The sequence below is a fragment of the Ammospiza caudacuta genome, chromosome 1, assembly GCF_027887145.1.
Source record: "Ammospiza caudacuta isolate bAmmCau1 chromosome 1, bAmmCau1.pri, whole genome shotgun sequence".
NCBI lineage: Eukaryota > Metazoa > Chordata > Aves > Passeriformes > Passerellidae > Ammospiza > Ammospiza caudacuta.
The window spans coordinates 95,412,900-95,438,425 of record NC_080593.1 but is presented as its reverse complement, the minus strand read 5'-3'; the positions used below and the strand labels follow the sequence as shown (position 1 = coordinate 95,438,425).

Here is a 25,526-nt window from a genome sequence, read left to right as displayed (position 1 = left end):
CAAAACTGGCCCAAGTTTCATTTCAAGTTGATTACTTTATTTCAATAGTGACTATTTTTAAAAGCTGTGTTCCTCTAAGAACAATACGTGTTCAAATTAAATCAACTATTATGTTGCAGAGTATACATCTGAATGAAGCTACAATAGAAAAATACACATAGCAACCAACAAAGGTAATAGATGTAATAGTGTGTGTATGCATAATAATTTTGGCAGTCTTGTTTTCTTTAGTCTCTATGTATTTTCTATCATCTCATTTTCCATTGCTTCATATTAATGGACACTGATTTAAACCTACAAAGATCTAGATGTGAAATGTAAATAACATATATTTATAGGTAACTTTTACTGGGTACTTATTAGAAATGCTGTTTCAACCTAGGAAGCACTAACTGTAATCTAGAGTGCATAGGCTACAACTAAAAAAAAAAAAAAAAAATAATTAATCAGACACTTAGATGACAGGTTGAAGAAATTGTAAGTTTAAGTAATAAAACAGTGCAATTCAGAAGAGCCTTTTATTTCCCTAAGTGTGGTTGGAAATACCATTTCCACACATTCATTTTAGTAATTTGTGAACAATTCATATCTAAATCTAACTGAACTAGAGTCTATTTCTACAAGGCAACTACAATACAACAGTTAAATGTTCACAGTAGTTTACTACGAGTTTGCTTTGGTGCACTGCCCTTAAAAGACATCCAAGTGTTACTCAGGCAAAAGATGAGCTAATCAAATACAACACTGCTGCAATACCAAGAGAAAGATTTGAAATTCTAATGTGAGATGTGCAGGACTATCTGAGATACCAGTACTGAAGGGCTTTCTTTCAGAAATTAGACTTTTTTTGTTTATATGCTTATTTACTTATTGTACTGCAAAGTTAATGCTATTGCAGCAGAATTTATGTGAAGCACCAGTGACGTCCAGTGGTCACGTGTGCAGTCTTAGATGTTTCTCTGGGAATATCCCATGTTTTGTATCATTAGTCTAACTCAAATTTGAAATCCTCTTTCTCTCCCTCATCTACTCTTTATTCTCATGGTTTGGATGCAATGAGCAAATCATAGTATGGAAAGAATTTCCTTATTGCTATTGCTCCACATCATATTGATTCTTCAACATCTGCCCCCTCCCACACTTCACATACCTTGAACTCCCAATGTTTGATAAACCTTTCCATGACTGCCTAATCCTGTTATGAAAATAAATTATTCTGTGAGTGAGAGAAGGAAGATTAAAACAAAACAAAAGAAAAAAAAAACTAAAAAGAAAATTTGGATAAACAGTCCTTACAACTTCTGCACATGTTGGGTCTTTTTTTTTTTTTAACAGCAGTGTCTCAAAAATTCATTAACAGCAGTGCTCAGTGTCCAAGACATTATAGCTCTTTATTTGTAATTGTGATGTTCACTAAAACGAAACCAGAAGGGTTGAGCTTAAATTAGGTGCTTGGGAGAAATAAAGGAGTCCAGCATACAGTTAGGGCATCCTGAAGAAGAAGGGGTATAGTCAGAGATCTTGTTACTTCACATAAAATAAGGAAAACATCTAGCAAAGCTACTTTTTGTGTTCCTTTCATTCAACTGTTGCTCAGGGATTGCCAATAGAAGTTTGTATCATCTACTGCATGGCATTACTACTAATTGGCATTAAGTAATGGATTGCATCTATCTAGGTAATTGTGGCAGCTGTTACTAATTTTAAGGCAGTTATATTATGAAGCAGAGTACGTGATCCTTGGGTGGCATCTTGGAGCTTCAGCGCCTAGCAATGGGGGAACCAGACCGCGATCCAGGTCGGGACCCAGAGCCTCCCTGTGGAGGGAAGAACAGTTGCATCAATTAGAAATTAATATGTATTTGGGGCTGTGCATTGAAGAACATCAATCTGTTGTAAGTATGACAAAATTTAAAATACTATCTAAGGAAAATAGCCTCCAGGTGCCTCTAGTATATCACTAAATATTACTGGGATTTTTCACTTCAAAAATAGGATTTATTTTCATTGATTTTTGCCTAGGATTAACTTACTGTCATTAAATCTTCCACAGAAGACTAGACAGTCTCTCATTAACAACTTTTAAGTGCATGTCCTTATTCAGGCCTTCCTTACAAAAACAATTTGTTTCCTTGGACAGCATGGAACATTTCATTTTTATAAACCCTGTACTATGTGTTTACTTTAAAACAAGTAACAAAACAAAATCTCCAAAACTTGCATACAAGATGTAATAGTTTCACATCTGAAAGAACTGAAATTTAATAATTTCATTCTGCAGTAAATTCTCAGTGTTACAGCAACAGGAGATTTATATGGAAAGCTCAGATGCAGATACAGGAAAAAGCTAAGAAAAGATAAAAGGGCTAAAACCTGCCCTATTCTTAGAAATAATAAGAAAGTGTCAAACTGTGAGGAAAAAACTGTGACAATTCATAAACCTGCCCTTGAGAAAAGAAGCATTTTTATAGCAAAGATGATTCAGGCTGAAATTCCAACAATTCTTTTTTTTGGAATTTGAGATTAAAGTAACTTGGTGTCTTGTTCCTTAGCTTTAGCAACTCTTCTACAGGCAAATCTTGAAAAATGCACTTAAGATCACAAATGTGAGATAACGTAGTAATTTTTACTGTAATCAGATGATGACTAAACTGTTTACTTGGAAAAAAAGTGTGTGTACTTTGGGACTTAATTTTCTTCATTTATGTTCTTATCTTTCAGCACTGCCTCCTTAGTTTTACAGAACTGTTACCGGAAAATTCAGTCTAATTCATTAGGTAACTGGCTTTTTTTCTTTCAAAGATACCCTAAAGACTGAATAACTTTTTTATATTACAAGACTACTGAACTATCTAAAGAAAGAGTTATTAATGCCTCCTGCTGTAAACAATAGGTCTAAATCAAATAAGCATGAATAAAACTCTTATCAAAGTTGCAGAACTTATAATGGCTGGGAAAAGGTTATCTAAAAAGTAAAACTGGTGTATGTATCTCTGATATATATATATATAAAAACTAAGCTAAAATAGCTGTGATGAAAATGCAAAAAGAGAATGTTAAATTTCATGAGGGATCATTAATGTGTATTTTCAGATGTTGAAATGATGAAGTTTTACAAATAATGAGAGTGTATAGCCATGGAATAGTTAATGTACCTAAACCCCACTAAAACTACCAAGTGCACAACATGAAAATAAGACTTAAAATGTGTTTGTTTGATTTTTACCTGGACCTCTGAAGAGATCATTCCTTTTCTTAAATTGCAACATAACAATACCTACTACTTCCTTGAAATTTCTGTGCTGTCACTTGGTGCTGCATATATTTGGGAAACAACTGTACAATGGGATATATAAAACCTAAACTGTTTAAGAGACAAAAATGTGGGGTTTGCTGCAAATGAAGGCACTGTTATATCTCCTGTTGAGGAGAGGACTAGTAAGAGTCTGAAATGATCAGCTCTGCTAAGGGTCTCAGACCTTCTGACTTGAAGTTAAGATGACTGCTGATGGCATCTTCATGTGCTAATACTGTACTGGGTGATTTGTTATGAGAATTCCCTGCCATCATTGCCTTAGAGGGAAAATATAGTCTCGGTCAAAGTATCTGCCAGGGAATATAGTCTGCTTTTCATGTGTCTGTTTCCTGACATAGAATGTAAAAAATCCTCACAACTGACCTTTTTTTCCTGTTCTGTTTTCATTTATTGCCTGTGTTGTTGTGGCTGTGCTGTGCTTTGAAATGGGGAATTGAACCAGACTAAAGATAATCTGACCAAATGTTTATTTCTAATATGATAGTTTTGTAATTTGTCCCACTCTGTGGTTTCATAACTTTCGATACTGACATATTGTAAGAGTTTTCCCACCTGGGGTGGGAACAAGCAGGGACTGCTGGAGTTGTTACTGCATCCGACACTGCCCTGTACTACCTTTCTGCAGTTTATCAGTTCTCTTTCATTTTCACTATCCCAAATAATTCAGCAGCAACCAGCTGTGTCATCTCATTTGTCTTCTGTATTTCAGATCATTTTTGCATTCAGTGACAACACTGGTCCTGGTGCAGGTCTTTGTGGGACATTGTGGACTTACCTTCTTTTCTGATGGCCACTAACTGTGTATTTTTACCTTTGTTTCCTATCATGTAAGTAGTCACTAAGCCACAAAATAACCATCTGGTTTATCCATGCAAGTCAAATTCCATCAGAAGCTTTAAGGAAATAGACTTGTTTCAAACATGGCAGGTCCTGGAGAGGTTTGGCTTCTCTTTTTCCCCATTCAATTTTTTTGTACTTAAAGTTCAATTGTACTTTACCAGTTTAAAGATTCTGGAAAGAGTGCCCTGGCCCTCATGATAGGATCCCTTGTGTCCCTTATGAGCAGATTTATGCTCATAGAATTTTCCACTTCCATATCCTGGCTTGTGTGTTTCACCACCCTGCAAAGAAAGATTTTCATGTATATTGCAAATTGTCATATTCCAATTATCATATGCATGTTGTAGTCTTTATTTGTGATCACTGAAATGTAATACTTAAATGAGGAATTTGGAGGTTGTTGCAATAAAACAATATTTTATGCAATAAACAAGGATAAAGGAAAATGTTAGGAAATTATCTGAATAGATTCAAATCTGAGGGAAGCATCAATCTGTAAAAAATGAATTTATATTCAAAAATTAAATACTCAGAAGGTTAACCTGTGTGAAAAAACTTAAAATGTTTTAATTTCATGAGTTCTAAGATGTCAAACACATCAGCTAATATGTGGTGTTCTGATAGTGAAAGAAATGCTTAATGGCTTGAAGGCTTTGATATTTTGTCTTAAAATGCCAGTAATTTACATGCCATCTCATATAAAATCAAACCTGTGGTAGAGAAGTAGAATTTAATTAGTTGTGAGAGAACTGTGGGAAGAACTTGTCTAGGAATTGCTTAGGCAGATCACTTCTAATTGACAAGAGAGGTGGAACAAAATACTGAGGTTAGTGGCAGCATTAGTTTTGCAGACTGTGTAAAAGCAGTTGAAAAAGTAGAATAAGCACCTATCTCGTCCCAGCCTTCCCTCCCATTTTTGTCCATCCCAGGAAAAGAAAAATGCACCAGATAGGTCTTCCAGGAACCTTTAAAGGAAGAGAACTTTGCTATGCAGTGGATTTTGCTCCCTTTGTACTGAAGCAAAAGAAATTATTGCTGCAAGGGCTGTCAAATTGCAGGATAAGAGCAAGCAACACGATTACCATCTTAAAGTGCTGTGGAAGGAGGAAGGAAAGTAGAACAGGAAAAGCAAAATAGCAAACTTGAGACAAAACAAAATTATCACATTGCTGAAGCAGCTTGAGGCAATGGAGTAAGAGATGCTTTGGCCTGGTAAATAAAAGGGCTGTTACCAAAAGCATATTCATCACCTACCCAGCTAAATCTGGTGAGGGATAATCCTCTTCCCTGTACATGCAAGAAATAGAAACAATGACATGGTTATCACTATGGAACACAGCATCTGGATCTGCCATACACACAAGATGAAAAGATAGCCAAGATTATGAAACAATGGCCAGATAATGAGGCAAGCAGGAGCCAAGAACAACGGTCTGTACAGTCATTTCATGAAGCAAAAAAAAATGCAAAATTGTTTATTGTAATTACTAGAACTGACTTTACTAGCCATGGTTTGTCAGTATCACTACTTCAAAAGCCAGCTGAGTTCACTAAATGGAAGGACAGCTCCTGGCTGGTGAGGCTTGTTTGAAAGCATTACCTATTGTTAGTTCATTACCTAAAGCAATCACACCATAAATTGAATATAAAAATCCCTGCAAGTGGCTTCAATTAGTCATGCACGAAGTCAGGAAGTGCATGAGGAAGAGAACCATGGTTTCTGTGTCTTAGGCTCTTGCTTTAAATTGTTCCCAGGGATACCTGTAGACTTTTACTTAGTGCCATTAGGGACAGTGAATCGGGCTTGCAGTTGAATTAGTGGGAATTAGCCCATAAATGCCTTGAGTCCCTGAAATTGCTTACCTTTGCTTGCATTGGGGGTGGTGTACGGGGTGAGACCTAAAAACCAACACAAAAAGTTGTCAGACAAAGGCAAAAATAAATGCCAGAAATGATCAGGCCTTTTGCACATTACCCATAAGCTAAAAATGGTAATTGCATTGAGAAGCTCCTCTGCTGTCTTAGGCTTGCCTGGGATATGCTGGATTTATGTCCATCTTGAAACAGTAATAATTCCTGGATACTACCAGTGTTGAAAACACAAGGACAAAACCTGTCTGTGGTGAAGCTGTATAACTGACATGATTAGCATTTGGCTATGCTTATGGAGGTTCACATGCTTTTTTGGTAGCATTTCAGTATTGTCTTCTAGGTAAAAATTATTTTTGTATTTGAATGGCATCATGAGCTCAAAGGGCACAGTACAATTTGAGGCTTGAAATAAAGAGTAATGATTGGGGAGTGTTTATTTACTGATGGATTCTAAAGAAAACATTTCATTTTGGTGCATAAGAGGAAGGGAGACTTACAATGTTCTTGAAGAAGTGGACTACTGGGTTGTCATCAACAGGCCGGCCATGCTGAGATCTTGGGGGGATGGACCCGACGTGGTGGCTGACCCTGGCTGCATGTATGTCCTGAAAAGCAGAGCAGGCACGTGGCCCAGTCAGCTGGGAAGGACAGCTAATCAGCCATGGCATGAAGAATTGTTTTCAGGAGAGAACAGAGGAGGACTAAGCCTTGGGAATCTACAGAGATTGCCTCCTACAATTGTCAGTGCTGTGAAATGGCAAATGCACAACATGTATAGGCACATATGTTGTGCATATATATGGCTGCACGTGTTCTTGACGTTACAGCCCATTGTGGATATTGGCGCTTGAGGCTCTTATTGGAAGTTCAGGCTCTTGAGGCTCTCATTGGAAAATTCAGGTAATGGAAACCTTGTAATTTTTCTTAAATAGGAAATTTTTCTTAAGTAGTATCATAGGCTGGGATTTTAGAAAACAAACCAAAATGGAAAAAACCTTAGAATTATGTTGGATCATTCTGCATGGGAAAGCAGGAATAGATCGTGTACCATTTTTAGTTCCCAAAGACTTTGTAACACTCATGAGCTGCAAGAGCAATGTTATTTTCAGAATGAGGGAACCAAGTGAGGCTGAAATTTCTATTTCTGTAGGGCATTCTATTTTCAGAAGGGCTTCCTGAGCAGTAATCCAAATGAAGTCAGATATTGATTACTGTTGGAAAAAAACTAACCAATGCAGAGAAGTTTGGCTGATTTTTATCAGGGTTGTGTTTTTTGCATGCTGATGATATGTGAGCACTTAATTGTTTTAAAAGCAGGAAAATCTGAATTTTGGATCTGTGAGATCTCCATAGTGTCAGGTAGTCAGTCCTGCTTATAAATCTGCAGCAGTTTCTACTTGGTTGCTAGTTCCAGTGTTGCCAAAATAGCCTCTGCTGCTGTAGTTAGGAAGAGAGAGTCAGTTACTTCAGTCATGGTTTTGTCTTCTTAATCTACATTCTAATCACCCTTTGAAAGCTGCTGACTGTGCCTTGTCTTTAGGATAAATATCATGGTGCTGCAGATCTGATGGGCTATGAATGAATTGCCACAGAAATTGAGAGAAATTGGGATAATAAGGTTTTAGAATCTAGACAGGGTTGAGTTTCTTGATTTTGGCGTCCTGACCAATTATTGGGTGCTAATAACTTGGCTTGTTGTAGGTTATTGTGCTATAAGTACAAAGTTTCTCCTGCCTGCAGTGTCAAATGTCATCACAGGCTTCGATTGTCTCCTGTATTAATGGGTATGAAGCAGTAGCAAATCTGAAGTAATTTTCAATGACTGTTCTGGGTGAGTTTCTTGGTGTTTAAAATAAAGTGTTTTCCATTCATATGGTCATCAGCAAACTTCATCTGTCTTCAGAACTTTTCATATTATTATTTATTTGTGACAGGTGATTTACATGTTTCTGCTCAATTCATAATTGCAATTACTCTTTCACCTCTAGTTTTTCAGTTTTTGAACTCCTAGGGACAGAAAACAAAATCCAATGGTATTTTTCAGAGACTGCTTTTGTCTATGTAATATCTGTAGGTGTTGAAAGATAAATTCTGATGGATTTGAAATTAAAAGAGAAATCTGTATGATGGGCTACTGAGATGGTGTGATATAAGTGGACCTTTTTGAATGAACTCAATGTGTTTCACTAATGCATTCAGATCATCACTATTTTCCTTTAAATATATGTAAAGTGCTTGGCTTTAAATAATATTCATGTTAAAAACCTTACAGGAATAGAGAAGAGCAACTGTGTTTTAGGAAGGGATATAATTTGCTTCTAATTCTTTTTCTTGTGTCTTTTGCCCAGGGGCTGCAGCGAGTTCTCCCCTCACCTCTTGCAATGTTGTTAAGAATTTCAGTCTTGAGAGCATGCCAATAAAAGGCATCCTTTGCTTCCATATCGATGTATTTTGAAATGTACTTGCCAAGTATGAACGTGAATTCAGAGCCCTTGGATGTTGGTGGTGAAGTTTAAAATGGAGGTGCCTCTGTGCCCTTAAAGAAAGTTTAAACGTACCATAATTCTTCAGTAACTGAACAAAAGATCACTCAGGTTTTCTTGTTCCCAGGTAACATAAATGAAATGTTTTACCTCAGTCAAGGATCTCAACTAAGTCAACTCTGCTGCACCTTCAAAAAAGCCAAAAGGAACCCTGAAGATGAATGATCTTAGTAAAAAAGATTTACCAGTACTAGAAATTTAAGCAGTAACTGGGAGATCTGATGACAAAAACACAGTTTTCAACTTCACTGTGAAATCAATAGTTTTAAGGATTAATAATCTAAATAAGGATTCTTTAAAATATACATAAAATACCCGCAGTTATCCTGTAAGGGGAGTGATTGTTTTTTTAGAAACATTTTGTGGTTTTTTCTGGTGATGCACAGGAAAATAGCATTGTTTTACTGTGTCACCTACCTTGGTAGTATGGTGGTATGTTGGCCACTAAGACAAAAAAAAAAGAGAGTAACTGTGAATGCAATGCAAAGAAAACATGCAGGTATTTTAAGTTTCAACATTAGCTATACATTGGAATTGCATTCCCTGTGTTAGCCATGTACTTTCACATCAGGCTAATTACACTTACTGGCACAACCTGTATTAGTACCTTGTAAGAGCTGTTAATTTAAAATTATTTAACATTAATTTGTCAATAAATTAAAAACTATTAATTAAAAATAATTAATTAAAATTAATAAATTATTGTTTGTTAGGTAACATTAATTAACTAACAATATGGGCTCCATTTGGGGTTTTGTGCAAGGTTATTACATTTCCAGTTGACCTTAAGATACCAAAGTATGCATTTGTGTGTGGGTGTGTATGTATTTATATGTGTATATATATATATGTATATATGTATGCATGCATGCTTTTCAGTGTTGTGCAACAACTGGCTCTGGGTATAAAATGGATACAGTTAAGCAGTTACAGACTTTTTTTTTCCAGTCATGAAATCCCATGAAATCCATCCCTGACTTAGCCTGCTATAAACAGGATATGTCAGATCTTGCACCTCAGATGCATTAGGGGACACTTTTAAATGCGTATTATCATCTCTCTGAGGGCTCTGATCCTCCACAAGAGGATTGCTTACAGCTGCAGATTCCGTATGCATGTAAATAGCTCTTAACTCCTCATCAGTCTGTGATATGCATTTGTGCCAGTCACAGTATTAAGATACTTTTGGAGTATTTGATTTTACAGCTTTTTACAGTTCCTTTTGGTATCACTATTGTGTTTTGTGTTTTTTTATTGCCTACTTTAGAATATGAGATGAAAATCTAAAGTATGTCCCATGCTGTTTCTCTGCAGGCAAAATCCACACATAAAAAATATGGAAATAGCTGATTTAAAATGCAGTCAAACCAGTTAAAGATGGAAACCAAAGGGCTTTTTCATGGGTTCAATGGGTTTCATGGTTTCCAACAGCTTTTCATCACAAGATACCTAACAAGTTGCTGTGCATGAATTTAAGATATCGTACAAAATCCACACATTTCAAATTCACATAGACATGAAAATTGCATTTAGATTGTCTTAGAAAACTGAACTGTTCCACAACCTGTAGGTTCTCCATAATGCTTACCACCCCCACTAAGACATTTGGAACTGTACTGGTAGACTAAAATTATCCTTTAAGCATTATGTGATGAGCACTGTGCTGTTCTGTGGGAAGAAAAAGCTTCAGGGAATTTGTGAGCCACTCAGCTGATTTTGTATTAGTCCTTGAAACAGATTCTGAGTCCCAAACTCTAAGGAAATTCCTATCCAGGTTCCAAATTAGGTCAGTATGGTTTCTAAATATGTATGCCAAACAGGAATTGAGATGCATCCTTTCAATAAATATATATGCTTTTTCTTTCTTATTTTAATAATATGGAAATCTGTGATATAGTTCAATGAGAAATCTGGCAGGCACTTGAATACGGAATTTGCTTCATGTTGGGGTTTGGAGGGGCTTTGTCCATGGGGCTTTGTGTTCCTGGGCATGGCTGACACTTCATCAGAACCTTCCAGTGCTGCTTCCCAGGCTCTCACCAGGCAGCGACAGAATACACAGCCCATGGGAGGTGTATTTTTCCATGCTTATTCCAGGAGGAATGTAACTTCTGTGGGCATGCACTGCTAAATCAGGGCTGTGGTGGTGTTGGTTCCATCTTTGTTCACGTGCAACCCAGGTAGCAGTTTGCTCTTGGTGGCAGTGTTTGTCCCAGGCTGTTCATGACTTGCTGATCTGTGACCAAAAGCAATGGGAACGCTGACGTCTTCCCCACTGGCTGATCTGGTGATGACATTATAGTTAATTACCTAATTCAGCAGGCTTCTAAAATCACTTTAGGAAGGATGAGCCACACATCCCTGTAATAGTACTGTTAATTTTTACTAATGTGGAAGATATGACAGAAATTAAATTACTTGCTCAAAGGTATAGAGGAGAATTGGCAGGAAGAGGGATGTAGAATGCAGGGGATTCTGCCTTTCAGGGTTGTGCTGAGATCAATCTTTGTTTAGAAAGATACGATAAACAAAAAGAGGAAGAATTCCTAGCAGAATGACAGGAATAACAAATGTGGCAGTGAGTAGAGATGACTGAAAAGTAAGAAACACAAGGAAGGAAACAATGGAGAACACTCCCATCAAGAGAGGTGCCAGTTAATAATCCAGAACAACATTTCTCCATAACCCCATTACCCTTTAGTGCCTTGATGATTAGTGTTCATAAATTAGCAGGCAAAAGAATTACTGGGGAAAAAAGAAGAATGGGGGCAGTTTTTCAGGAGAGTTCTGGTTTATGATGGGACTCAAATGTGAGACCAGTGCCATCATACCTTCTGGGTTTTCTACCTGAGTCCAGTTTATTCCATGGTTGTGACACGTGATAAATGGTTTCAGAGGCAAAACCCAGTGCTTTAATTGAACTTGGCTTTTTTGAAGCATTTTTTCTGCCTAGCATGAATGATTTTATTCAAATATTCTTCATGACAGAAGTTCTTTATCTGCTTGGACACAGTCTCTGATGCATACTCAGTATTGTTCTGTTAATGTTCAAATTGGTATCAATGACATAGATTAAACTTTGTTGAAATGATCCATGGTTTGAATGGGGGTTTTCTTGGCTGGATTTGTTTTGGATTTTGTTTGAGAATCATCACTCCAGGAAAAAAAAAAGACTGGCTAGTAGGTATTCTCCAAGTAGCTTCTACTGCCATCAAACTTTGCAGCCTTTAGGACTTTACTGCACATGGGCAAGATATGGAAGGCATTCTGCACTGGTACTCACCATGATCAGTTTCTACTGATCACCTGCATATTTGGTGGAGATGCATCTGTTTGCTGATGTTGCTACAGCAAAACAATGTAACATCATGGGGTTATGGGTATGGCCATTGGTAAGAAAGCAATCATTTATACAGTTTTTAGATGTCCTGTTCCCTGGTATTTTCATATAGTCATGAAGGTAATACAATAAGCAAGATGGGAATTATTTAGAAAACAAAGCTATAAATACCAGGTGTACACAATCACTTTACAGCTTCTGGCCAGAAAAATGTTACTACAACCTTGGTTTCTGGAAATCTCAGATTGCACATACTCAACCACCCACTCAACCACCCACCCACCCACCAAATATTTGATCAGTTCTCATCTTTGATGGATTGGCCCAATTCTATTCCTTTTCTGCCTTTATTAGGTAAGCAAGTGACAAGCTAAGCTCTCATACAGGCTGTTAAAAGCTCTATTGCTTGTCTCAGCATAAATGGTAGAGAGAGTGTAATAGCAAGAAGGGTTTGCTCTTATGAAATATTTAGACATGGCATGGTTAATAGAATATTTCTTTGAAAGAAATGCATGGTAAAATTTCCAACAATACTGTTAGTATAAAGTGGGGAAGATGGACCACTCCAAACCTGAGGCTCATACAGTTTCCAAGGTACATTAATTGTATGATGTATCAAAAATGGAGAAGTAGATGTGTCAAAAGAATTAGTTTTTAATTGATTTGTAAAAAATTCAGTAAAATCACCTGAAAATTGCAGTGGGCAACTTCTTGTGCAGGTCAGAAATGAAACCAAGTAACTATGCAGTGTAATGCATCTTAAATGGAGACCATTTCAGGAACATGGTGAGATATTTTGCATTAGTACAAAAGGTGAAAGCCAGCAATTGTTACTAATGCTATGTGATGACAGAGGTACAAAACAAGGTCAGAGACAAAAAAATAGTAACTTTTGCTCTGGTTTTCTATCTGGAAGCATTTACCATTGTGTAACCTGAAAAACAGCTGAAGTACAGTAATTTATTTTGGCATTCTAGGATGGAAAGGGCTAAAGCTAATGCAGTTCTTCATTTGCAAGGAATGTGATAGAAAAAACTAATATAGCAGATTTTAATATAAAGCAATTTCTTAACAAACTTCTTCATCTGCAGAGAAGTAAACAATAAATCGTTCTTAGGCAGAGAAAATCCTTGTGCCAAATTTTTAATAACTCTTTTTGACTACCTGAATGTAAATTTTGGCCATCTGCATGTACCTCCCTGCCTGGGCCTTGCACTTGTTTAAACAAACACCCCCTCTGATATATTTAAAATTAAATCCAGACCTTACTCTCAGCTGGGCTGAGGGGCCATGCAGGTGAACAAGAGAGGCATGGCGGAGAACAGCTGAGGCCAATTCCCACCAAAAGATCCCAAAACTTCCATCAGTGCTCCTCCACCAGCTCTGCCATCCAGCTCAGGCCCAGGCAAAGGGCACCACAAGCTTTGAACTTCACCACATGCTTAAAAGAATCCTTGGAGCTCTTCTGTATGCAACTTACACACACTACTGTTATTATTACATCATATTAGTGGATAGAAGACTCTAGAAATAGTCAAGCAAAGACTGAACTGAAAGATCCTGTTAGAAGTTTAATTTGCTGTGGAGTGATTAGAAACAGAGATCCTTCAAATGCTTTAGTGAATTAATTTGTATTTTAGCCTGAACATGTTACTAGTACATATCTGAATGTAAGAGGCACAAGACCATATAAAAACCAGTAAAAGACATGAAGCACACAGGCATTCTCCCAGTCATGATCTCCTCTTTAACTTGTAAAACAAATCAGCAAGCCCCAAATACTTCATCCCATTTCTAAACAAACCTTGCCATGCAGCTGATGTCAGGTGAACACGAAGCATCACTAAAGTAAATTTTAGTGCTTGCACTTTGAACTACCACTTAAAGAGCATTTAACCTATTCCCAATTCCCAAACTCCTCTAGTACCTTGCAGTAATTACTTCAATTAGTAACTTCCTTGAAAATGCAAGTCCCAGTCCATTAAATAATGTGGTAATTATTAGGCATAAGTAACGTGTTTATGGTCATACAGGTGTTAAATGGACATGTAAAAGTCAATGCCATGATGGTGGCTCTGAGGCCTTTCACTTCTCACATGGTGTGTGTACTCACCTGTTGGTATTCCCTTGTTTTGTGCAGGTGATTTTTTTTTAAACCAGGCATATCTAAAGAAGTCTGAGGTTCTACCACTGCACAAGCTAAAAGAGCTTCAGTCTGGCAGTTCTGTTACACTAATTCATTTTTAGTGAAATGAGAGGCCAGATTCATTGAGAACATCAGCTTCAGGAGCTTTGATTATTCAAAGCCTAATTTTCCTTCCAGAAGGAAACTTCTCTATTTCCTTCTGTCCAATGCACTGTTCTAACTAAATTTTGCAGAAGGACAGGCAGCCTCTTAGTGAACTAAAAACCTGTCATGTACAAGTAGTAGTTTGTTGCAACTTCTGTTAAAGGATTAAAGCATTTAAAACAAATTAAATCATTAGTACACTGGTTTTTGTGATGTAAACAGTTTAATCAATACATAAAGCACATAAAAAGCAAAAGATTAAAACAAAATTATTGTTACAACCACTATAAACTCTATAAATTTTTTTTACAAGCATACTGCTTGCACACCAGGTTTTACAAAACAGTGTATCACAAGCAATACCACTCCCTGAAAACTAAGACTTGGAAATTAAAATCACAGTAAGTATTTACTTAAATCACATCATATACTAGTCAGACTAGCACTGATTTTACTGCTTTTCAAATTCTTCATGGTGCTGTAGTATACATTAAAGCTTCCACAGGAAATGTGAATAGAGTTCAAGTGCAAAAAAAAAAAAAAAGAAAAAGGATTCTGATTGATTTATCCCTCCATGGCATTTTTTAAAACTGTGGTTCCTAAACTTTTTGCCTTTGCATGGTTATCACAACCATTTTTGTAGATCCCCACTGCAGCAACTGCTTAGCTCAGGAGTGGGTTTGGATCTGCTGAATCAGATCCCAAACCCTGGTTCTGCTCAAGCTGAGAAGAACTTCAGCCCAGTGCTGCTCCTGCCGTGTACCTGTCTGTAGCATGGGGAAGCCCCATCTCTACATTCCACATTTCCTGCACCCAAACACACAGGCTGGGAAGGAAATGCAGGGGCAAGGCTTCATTCAGGCAACAGGAGACAGTTACAAGATTGCATACCAAACTGAAGCAAAATGTAAAAGAGAAACTGATTCAATCTTTCACTAAGTCTTGCCTCACCTATTATTTACTGTCACTCACATATTTTCATTTGTTTGATCTGTGTCACAAGTGTAGTTTAAAGTTTAGTAAGTTAATGCAAAATGTTAAACCGGGACAGAAAAGTTCTTGTTTCACAAACCAAACTTAGTAGAAAAAAAAAAAGTAAAATCATAAACAAAAGAATTACAAAACAACTGCATCAAAGAAACAAAATAGCAGTCAGTACATACTGAAGTTGAATACAGGCCCAGAATCTAGGAGGCACAAAGAACATTTGATCGTTTTAACAAACTTGCTTAGACAAATATTCTATAAAGATTAGAAAGGAAATAAATTATTGTTATGCTACTCTCTCTTGCATGCTATTTAAAATGTCTGCACCACAGTTTCTTTCTGTCACCATTTAAAATTCTTTTTTTTAATACGATTAAATTTGAGCTGTGCACAACAACAGTTTTGTTTCAAATATTCTACCTTAAAAGTTTTTCTTAAAAGTACAAAATTCAAACTGGTTTTAATTGAGTTTCAGCTATCCAAAATCTCGATGGGATTGGGGGAAAAATGGCAAATGCACTTGCTGCCCCTTAGAGGAAAAGGAGTATTTCTGTACATTCCAGTATTTCTATTTTTAACAACTCCCATGGAACTCCCATGCAATCTAACTTCAGAATTGCAGAGCATAGGAGAACCTGCTCCACATGAGAAAAGGAGGCCATGAAACAGTCCCAGCATTGTTCCCACCCCACCTTTCTGGACACAATAGTGAATATTATTCATTAATGTACTTCTTAGCTATGGATGCAAGAAGAAAATGCCTCCACAAAGAATTTATAATGTGTTTTGCTTGAATGTCAGCCCTAAATCTGTACAAAGAGCAAGTGTTGTCTTTGCATTCCAGTGCTTGCTGGTGTGGGTAGTTGAGATGCTCCCACTGAGGCATGGGCTGGCTGCTGAAAAAGGAAGACTGCAAGAAAGGCAGCTGCAGAATTGCTTTGAAATGCTTCAAAATAAAGAAAGAAAAAAGTGCAAGCAAATAAACAGTGCAGCTCTAAGAACTTTTCAGGCCTTTGAAATTCATCCTTTAAGGTGCTTTTAGTGGTATCTTATTTATCAAAGACCTGTTTACCTAGTGAAGTCTGGAATACTGCCAAGGGACTTCATTCTATTTCAGCTGGTCCATGAACACTTTCATCATCTATCAGTGATTTTCTACAAAAATCAGCAAATGGCAACAACTATTTAGGGTTTAAGCATGAATGAGCCATCTAGATTTCCTCTGTCTACTCTTGTATAAATAAATGACACCACAAGCTTTTCTTGATACAAGAAACCAAAAGGCATTGTTTCAGAGGCTAAATAAATAAGAGTTGAAATGACTGTGCCACTTGCTCAATACTTTCCACACTGAAGCCCTCCCACAAGAGAGCTTCCTAGGAATGTTTCCTAGGATGTACATCAATATTATCATTGTGTGGAAGAGTGCTAGAGATGCTTTGGCACTGGAAGTCCTAATGCGACAGACTTTTGCCAAAATAATTCAACTTGTCTGTGCTTCCAGCTCAGATCTGCAAATCCGGACTCCATAACTCAACGAGTAGTCGTTCTTAAGGGAAAAAAATCCCAAACAACTACTTCTGCTTGGTAAAAAATGTCAGAATTGTCCATAATTCTGTTCTGTTTTGCAGACATTTAAGTTCTTCAAAATAGCATTTTACAGCAGAGATAAAAGACGTGATCTCCTGTCTTCTCATACATAATTACATCAAAATCTACAGAGAATCATTGCAATCATGTTCACGCCAAAGGATAAAACACAGACTTTGTACAGTTGGCAGACATTTTTTAGTCATTACTCCTAAAAACTGAGTTGATTGGTTTGATTTATTGCCACACAGGAATGCACATACCTCTGTATATTCTGTATGCAGAATCTAACTTTTTGGTATTGTCACCTTGGTGTACAAAGCACATTTCATACACTATTTTTCATCGAGTAACACAGTACATGAACAAAACAGCAAGAGTTGAGCTGGCCAACCAGGTCCCAGAAAACAGCAGCTGGGAACAGTCTCTGTTATTTGCAGTAACAATAAGAAAAAAGGTTTTCTTTATGCTCACAGCAACGGCTTGTTGCATTTATGAACATTACACACAGGAACATTACACACAGAAATGTTACTACAGAAAAAACTGCCTGGCTGCTGAATCTTTGTCAGTAGCATTACAGGTGCCTGTTGGTAAAGGTGAGAAATAAAAAGAACAAAACACCCAGCTTGCTTAGTACCGCCCACCAAGTGTGAGAAACTTCTGGTTTTAAGTTTCTAGAGTATTTTTCATCCAGTGGTCTCTACATTACAACAACTCTTCAGGGAAGGGCTATTACACATTGTGCTTCCAGGTGTGAAGCTGTGAAGGACACTGACAGCCACAGCTGTGGGACCACCACAGATCCGGTTTACACCACAGTGTCGTGTCCCAGTGCAGCACTGAGAGACAGCACAGATCACACGCTGGAACACTGAACAGACCTCAAAGGTTGTCAAAGGATTTCCAAAAATTTAGGCACAGCCAGCAACTATGAATTCTGCTTTTTGCAACACACAACTTGAGCAACTACAACAAATTCAGCTGAAAGAAAAGTTTTACAACCCTACAGCAGCTCCATTTGAATGCTTATGTAGTGTGTGAACACACAAACACAAGATTCTACTTATCACTTACGTGGCAAAAGGTACAGTGAAAACAAATTAAACTCTGCCACTTGAATAATAGTGAACTAATATGCCAGCTGCATAATTTATCAGAGGAGGCAGGTATCCTGGAAAAGGGAAGAATTTAACTAAAAGTCTTTCATCAATGCCCTTGGTTTAGAACTGATAGTGTAGAAATGGCTTGTTATGCAATTTCTAATATGAAATGCTAATCTCAACTTCTTGTCAGAATAAAGCAGCTGGATCATTTTGTACATCTGGGATTCAGGATAGTATCTTTCGAGCCATCTCCCCGGCAATGCTGTCAACTGACTTTAAACATACTCTTGCACAAGCAGGCTGAGAATTTGGCCACAATTCCTTTTCTAACATCTATTTCCAAGTTTGCCCCTCAGTTAGTGCCAAGATATGTAGAGATCGTCTTGCATTTAGTGCTCTCATCCAGCCCCCTTTTGCAAATATTTAAGAACAACACACAAAAGCAGACTGAAGTTTCTCTAAATGGCACAGCATAGAAATGCATACAACGCACCACATTAAATGCTCATAAAAATTCCTCCCAGTAATGTTTCTAGAGCCCCCTGGATTTCTAATACTCCATGTTACTGCCCAGAGTAGCTCCTCTTGTTTCCCAGATCTTTGCTTGTTTTGCTGTTGCTGTTTTCAGTTTAAAGCCAAGCATTATATTACAAGTACCATCCCGCTGGCTAGGTCAACTCTTGCCTTATAGCAGTGAGACCCTTCTTTCAGACCCACCCTTCCTCTTTAACTGTACTGTGTTTGCTGTAGCTTTGCAGTTCTCTATTCCTCAGAGCTCACCTTGCCCGAGCCCCGCCGGGGAACGTGCCTTTCACCTCCAAAGAATCTGCCCAGCGAGTCAAGTAGGCCCGAGTCTCTGTGCCGTGGGGATCCATGTCTGGCATGGTCTATAGTGCTCGCAGATGCCAGTTTTGATCCGTGCCGGAAAGAGGAGCGTTTTTGTGAAGCCATCAAATCCGAATTCTCTGAAGCTGCTGCACTGTCCTCTTGGATGGTCTGTAGCTCGTCTGACTCTGAGGGCCGATCTTTGAAGGTGTTGTCTTCTCTTCCTGGGGCATCTCGGGAAAAGAGGCGGATCAAGTGGGGGCGACCAGTCCTGTCAGCTGGGTTGGCCTCGGGCCAGGCATTCTTCGGGTCTGCTGTGCCTTTGGAGTCTGTCACCGCTGGGCTCTTCGTGGAGGTCCCATTGTTCTGGTTCACATCTGCCTCTCCTGCAAACAACAAGGATGAGATATGAATACAGGCCTGTGAAAAACAGCTCTGGAACAATGCTGCTTTCTTTCCCTTGCCTTGAGATGCTCATTTCATACAAAACCCTTAATATGTGCAGTTGCAATGAAACTATGTTCTCTTCCAGCCTTAAAGAACATTAAGTTATCTTGGAACTGAAACCAGAGTGATGTTCTCACACAAATTTGCAGTAGTTCTAGGTGATTTTTGGGGTGTGTGTGTGCAGGTTTTGGTTTTCTTTTTTTTTTAAACACATTTATAAATAGATTGATAGATTACTTGAAACATAACTGAAACTAACTATTCACATGGAAGGCTTGTGGATGAGGAGGCTTTCAGTGAGAAATCAGAATTCCTGTACTTTCCCTTGAGGTTTGCAACTCTAATTATACCATCCTTCTCCAAAATGGGGGGGGAAAAACCCACTGAGATTGCAGATCTGTGCTTTCACAAAGGCCCTTTCCCTCTCCACGATGTCAGAGTTTATGGCCTCATTTGGAATCCCTCACTGTAACTACGATATGGATCAAACAAGCACAGTGAGGGGAAGGCGTTTTTTGCCCCACTATTGAACTTTTCCTCACTTCAAGAAAGAGAGCACTAAACTGCAATTTCTACTTGGCCTCTCATGACAGTTTTTGTCCATGTGTGATGATCCTGGCACTCCAGGCACAATGTCCTAGCACTGATGCTGAAGGCCTAAACTAAAACTGAACTGTCCAATTTGTATTCAGTGCTTGTGAGAAGTGACAAGAACAATTACCAGCAACTAACAAGCTTTTTTTTTTGCCAATAAAGGGGCCAAGGCAGACCCCTGTGGTAAGTGAAATGCCTGCTGCCTTCTCCAGAGTTGTGTTCTGATGCACCCAGTAAAGCCCCTGAGAAACATCAGCTGCAGTACACTTAGCCCTTCCTTCACGAGTAGTAGCTCCTTCTTTCACTGACTAAAAATTTATGGAGGTTTTTATGGTCTATACCATGACTCCTAGTCTTCTAAAGAAACCACCTACTGAAGAATATGACTTATCTCTAAGGAACACCAAAAGAGTATCAGAAGGTCATTGCTTCAGGAGCAACCTTCAGCACAGACACCTCCCACACACTCTGTGTCAGAAATGTCTTTTGGAGTTAAGGGAGCTCAGAAACTCAGAAATAAGTTAGTCATGTGTTACCTTTAGGGTCTCCCAATTACCTTTTTACATCCTCATTTGATTTGGTCCTTGTTGCCATGGGAGGGACAGGATCTGGCAAATACTGCTGTCTTTTCAAAGTACTCTGGGCTCAAGCACTTTGCTGATTCAGCAGAGAAATTTTAGACTTGACACAGTCATTTCATATGGTTTCACCCATCCACAGGGGACTAAAGAAATCTTTTCTCAGGCTGAGAATAATTCTGAAATAATTTTATGGGTAGCAACACAAGACAGCACAATGATGGCTTCTGCAAAACCTGTATGTTGGTTACAATTGGTTATAATAGCCTGCTACAGTTTTTCATATAAAAACATAAAGTGCAGTTTTGCTGTGCATTTTTTTTTTTTTTGTGAAAACTAGCTAGAAAATGTTCAAGAAAAAATTCTTAGGTTAAAACATCTTAAAGTCTCTCAGAAATACAATTATTTAACCAGTGCCTAATTCTCACTGAAGACCTCATTAGTGGTGAAAATATTTGCTGGCAACTTTGGAATTTGAGTTTTCCTGAAAAGATGCTCTCAAACTTATTAGAAACTAGTAACATACCCAAATGACTTTCTTAATAGAACAAAAGGAAAGTAACTAACTTGGATGTGAAACACATTCTGAAACTGCAAAACATTTTAAACAGCGACCCTAAGCCTAGGTTCTATACCATGATACAAATCCATTCAAGGACAGAAAAAGAAAAGCAAACAAAAGAGTTATTGTACTTAATTAAATGCATTAACAAAACACCAGAGCATCTGCATACTAATATTTTTACAACAGTTGTTCTTTGTGCCTCTGAATACGGGTATTGGTAAGCAACAAAGAAGGGTATTTGTGCCACCAAAGTAGCTTCTCCCAATGCATAGCAGTAAGCTATAAAGTATAAATCTTTCTGGAGGCTTTATCTCAGCAGTGAAAGCACACATTTAAGTTTGCCTCTACATTTTCTTCATGCTTATGTCTTCTCTAATATATAAAAACACGTAAGAGAGATACTGTTAATATTGTTGCTAACTAATCAAAGTCTTCCAGTGCATTTGGAGAGACAGATCACTTTAATAATGCCCTAAGGACATCCAGAATTAATGGACTATATAAATGTATGCTTACTTGTTAATTTTAAAACAAATATTCAGACTTTTATTAAAACCTGTTGTAAATGCTGTGTATAGCCACTATTTTTTCAAGTTGTTTTTCTTTGGAAAATGAAGCTCTTTCTTACAATAGAGCACACGACCTGTACCATATCACTTGTACAAAAGAAAGTTGCCCAGGGAGGAAGAGATCTTTGGCTTTTTTTTGCTAATCCTTGTAAAATGAAGTGCAGCAGGATACATTGCCATAGGCATTAGCTAGAAGGCTATGGAAGTGTCTTCTATTTATTTTTAAGTGCATATGGTTCTTGAGAGCTGTACAAATGAGAGCACAAGAAAAGCACCTCCTCACATTAGCCCAAAACCAGTCAGAGGGAACAAGACTCCAAGTGACTTCCAAAAAGAGGAATACAGATGGACAAAAAAATTCTTAGCACTCTGTTAATGAAACCAAAGAGAAAGTCCAAAGGTGCTTTCAAAGACACAAAAATAAATCCAATCCTTCATTATCCTTAATAGGAGTTAGGTCCTATTTAAAATATAAGTATTTTAAAACTACTGTGGCCTTGGTGCTTGATTAGACATTGATAGTTTATCCCATTTCTGGAGAATGAAAATAACTCTTTTCCCGAAGCTGCTAATTGGCTGGGACCTCTCAGCCCAATGCTTCAAACAGCTCCTCTCAACAACCACGGAAATCTGTTCTATGCAAAGGACAATATCCCATCGAGGGACCTCGGATACAAATATCCTTTCCATGGGTCACTTGGAAGGGCTGCTCCATCACAGTATCCCCTTGAGTCTGCCGCTTCCATACAGAGGACAGCCTGGAAAGACGTTGTTAAGCTAGGAGTTTTAAAAAAGATTACAAGTTTTTCATCTCCTCCTACTCCTCTCCAGTCTTGCTTTCTTGCAGATACTTGTAATTCCTCTCACATTCCTACTGCTGCTCCCTCTACAAATGCTGTAAAACAAACGAGGAAGATGAAGCTGATAAAAGCCAAAGTACATTACATTACTTTGGGTTCTCAAGAGAGGCTAAGATCAACAGTCACAGTGCTTAAATATTTGTATGAAATCTTAAGTATTATTTACACATTACAAATGCCAGAAAGTGCATTAATCGACTTTGCAACACCAAATATTTAAGACACTTTATCATAAGGACAGGCTGCTGTGATTGATTACACTTCCTTTTTCTCGGCCTTCTTTTCTCAGGGTATGAAGATGGAAATTAGTGAACTTCTAAATCAACCTTGCATTTTAGCTTAAGTCATCTATATATATAAAGCACTGTTTTTCAGTACATGAAATATAATCTGTATTTGTCCTTTTCTACCTTTTAGGTCCTCTCTTTTCTATAGATGTCAACTGGATAGTGAAATACAATGCAGTACAGTCCTCAATTCTTAAGTTAATGTCAGTATTTTTACTGAAATGCTGACAACAAAATATTGGTTAAAACATCTGACTTTTTGTATTGATTCATCTGTTTAGTCACTTGAACAACAAAAGGTAACACCTAGAAATTAATCAACTTTGTCACAGATGAGATTTAAAGATCTCTGGTAAGCTATAGCAATAAGACAAATGTATTAGTAATAAGTTGCCTTGCATTACTTAAGAGGCTGAGACCACTGTTTTGGAACATGTGGCTTCTAATAACATTTGTGTTAATATCAGGCACTTACAAGAATAAAAGGCCAAAGAAAAAACATCCATCATCACTACATACATGCTGCAGCTGAGGATATCAGGGTCCCAACTCTGTGCTGAGATAATTTCACAACAATCCAGCTCCTGATTTGGACTTTTACTGCAGCACAACCCACAGTAGAATAGCATGTCCCCAGCCATTAGGCTTCACTACAGAAGCATTTGGGGAGACAGAGGAAAGAATTATGTCTCCACTGTTAAATCTGAACTGCAAAAGCTTGATTCATCCTCATTATGCTAAAGACACTGCAGACAAAAAATGGCTCTTAGCCTAACTTCTCTAATATGGTTAGAAGGCAATATGCCATCAGACATTTCAATTCACAGACCTAATTACTGGATTTGTCTGATGCTTGTCAAACGGTTGGGAATCAATTTTACACAAATATTTCTGTTTGAAATGGATGGCATGCAGTATAATTGTGAAACAAACACTTGGCCATAGCTCTGAACACAACCAGAAGGGATGTGCTGGTGCATTTAGCCTTTACACAAACATTCTCCCCATCTTCTAGCAGAGTGAATTCAGAGAGAAGTGCCCATCTCTCTCGTGATGCAGATTCACGTGAGTTTAACACTCCTACTGCACTTAGCCACAGACCACTTCCAAAACAGCTTGCTCTCCTCCCTCCTTGCAAAAGCTTATCACTCTCAGGAAAAAAAAAATCCACCCAAAGGCAAATTTTCTCTATAGCTTCAGCATAACTGAAGGAATGATATTTTCCTGCACAAGAACTTTGGCTTTTTCTATGGGCTTACCAAGCTGCAGACTAAACCACCACAAAAATGAGAAGCCACCTGCTAAGCATAACCTGCACTCCCCTTTGATTTCCCTCCCTCATTTCTTTCATTAGACATTTTACAGCATACAAACCTCTTATCAGACTAGAATAAAAAAGTTGTGAGGGTGTTTCCACTCCACTGATGAGTTGAGCACATTTCTACACTGACTTGCTGAAACAGTGAATAAGGGGTCTGCAGTGGCATAACTTTCCTTACAATAAAACAGTACAGTACAGTACTGTACTGTTTTATTGTAAAGAAAGTTACAATAAAACAGTACAGTACTGTTTTATTAGTACAGTAAAAGGTGAAAAACCTCACCTGGTCCAGTATTTACTATTGAATTAAATTTGAAAAAGACAAAGTTTAGTTCTATACAACATCTTGGGTCAATAAGGACCAGTGGCTGAGCCTGCTGAAAGTTATTGCACTGCTGTTGGTAAAGGCACAACACAGGTTTGGACATTTAGACTACATTGCTGTGGCTGGGTGAATGAAGGTTCCATTTAACATTTTACAGGAAGTGCCTGACAAATCCTGTTTTTCCTGAGTCCCTGGTACCTCATGGAATACCAGTTCTTAGCTGTTCTCTGCAGAAAGCCTTATGCCCCTTAAGAGCTGATGCCAGACCAAAAATTAGTAGGTCAAATAAGATCTATTAATTGCTAGACCGTTGCTAATACTCAAGTCTTGGCGCAGTTTCTTTCAGACTCATGAAAGATCTCATTTCTCCAAGCCCTCCCTGGTCCTCTCCTGCTGAAGAGCAGCTTCTGAGGCAGCAGAGTTTGGCCTTACAGCAGAGCTCACTTGAAAACACAAAAACGTTTGATGGAGAGGGGGAAAATGTAGTTCACCTCTTTGCAGTTGACACTTCAGCTATATTATTTATGCTCATATTTCAAAGAAAAGTACTGAATTCACTCAGGTAGAATAGGAATATAAACTTTTTAGCATTAATATAATAGGAAAATGTACTTTTTAGCATTAATATAATAGGAATATGTACTTTTTAGCATTAATATAATAGGAATATGTACTTTTAACATAAAATTATGCTGTAGGGAAGAAAGTGCAAATTGCATAAGGAGAATGTAAATTCTTTCAAACATTAACAACTACAGTATGAAAACGTAAGTGTGATTTCTGTCACTTTATGCTGATACTATCCAAAACATAAAAAAAACCCAAACCCTCAAACACTTGACATACTTTAGCATTAATTCAGAAGTATTACCTATTTTACTAGCTAAGAGAGTAAAATCTCTCCTGAGACAACTAGCAACCCTCTTCCCAAAAGGCCAGTCAATGAAAAACTTGCTGTAAATAAGTATTATTAATTTTGCAAGTTCAGTAGGTTAATCAATAGCCTGATTTTTTCTTCTTTCCCCTTAATTCTGCCAGACTTCATCATCCCAAAGTGTTTAATATGTATCTGTGAACTACAGCTGGTTACAAGAGTACCAGTTTCATGATATACATCCCTAAAGCATTGCTCTGCAGTAAAGCCAACATTTTCTGGGAGAAGGATCCCTGTAAGGTGCTACTGGCACAGTGGGGAATTGTTGCTGTGGTATCTTTTTTGGCAGGGTAACTATACTGACTTTTCAAACTTACCCAGTAAAACCATAATGCAA

The 25,526-nt window shown here is 37.8% G+C and overlaps 1 protein-coding gene across 3 annotated transcripts in view; it reads right to left on the bottom strand.

Annotated features, from left to right (window-relative positions):
• Nucleotides 1-15: 15 nt before the first annotated feature.
• MBP (myelin basic protein) overlaps nt 16-25,526 on the bottom strand; it is an 86,917-nt gene continuing 61,406 nt past the window's right edge. Inside the window, exons 3-10 of one of the 3 annotated variants that reach the window (XM_058801549.1) lie at nt 18,665-19,095; nt 15,365-15,388; nt 8,989-9,015; nt 6,526-6,633; nt 6,020-6,055; nt 5,411-5,443; nt 4,315-4,437; nt 16-1,817 (exon numbers count right to left, since the gene is read on the bottom strand). In XM_058801549.1, coding sequence (XP_058657532.1) covers nt 1,761-1,817; nt 4,315-4,437; nt 5,411-5,443; nt 6,020-6,055; nt 6,526-6,633; nt 8,989-9,015; nt 15,365-15,388; nt 18,665-19,095 — 839 coding nt within the window. In that variant the 3' untranslated portion in view covers nt 16-1,760. The remainder of the gene's footprint in view (nt 1,818-4,314; nt 4,438-5,410; nt 5,444-6,019; nt 6,056-6,525; nt 6,634-8,988; nt 9,016-15,364; nt 15,389-18,664; nt 19,096-25,526) is intronic. The other 2 variants (XM_058801558.1, XM_058801568.1) reach the window with 2 other exon arrangements.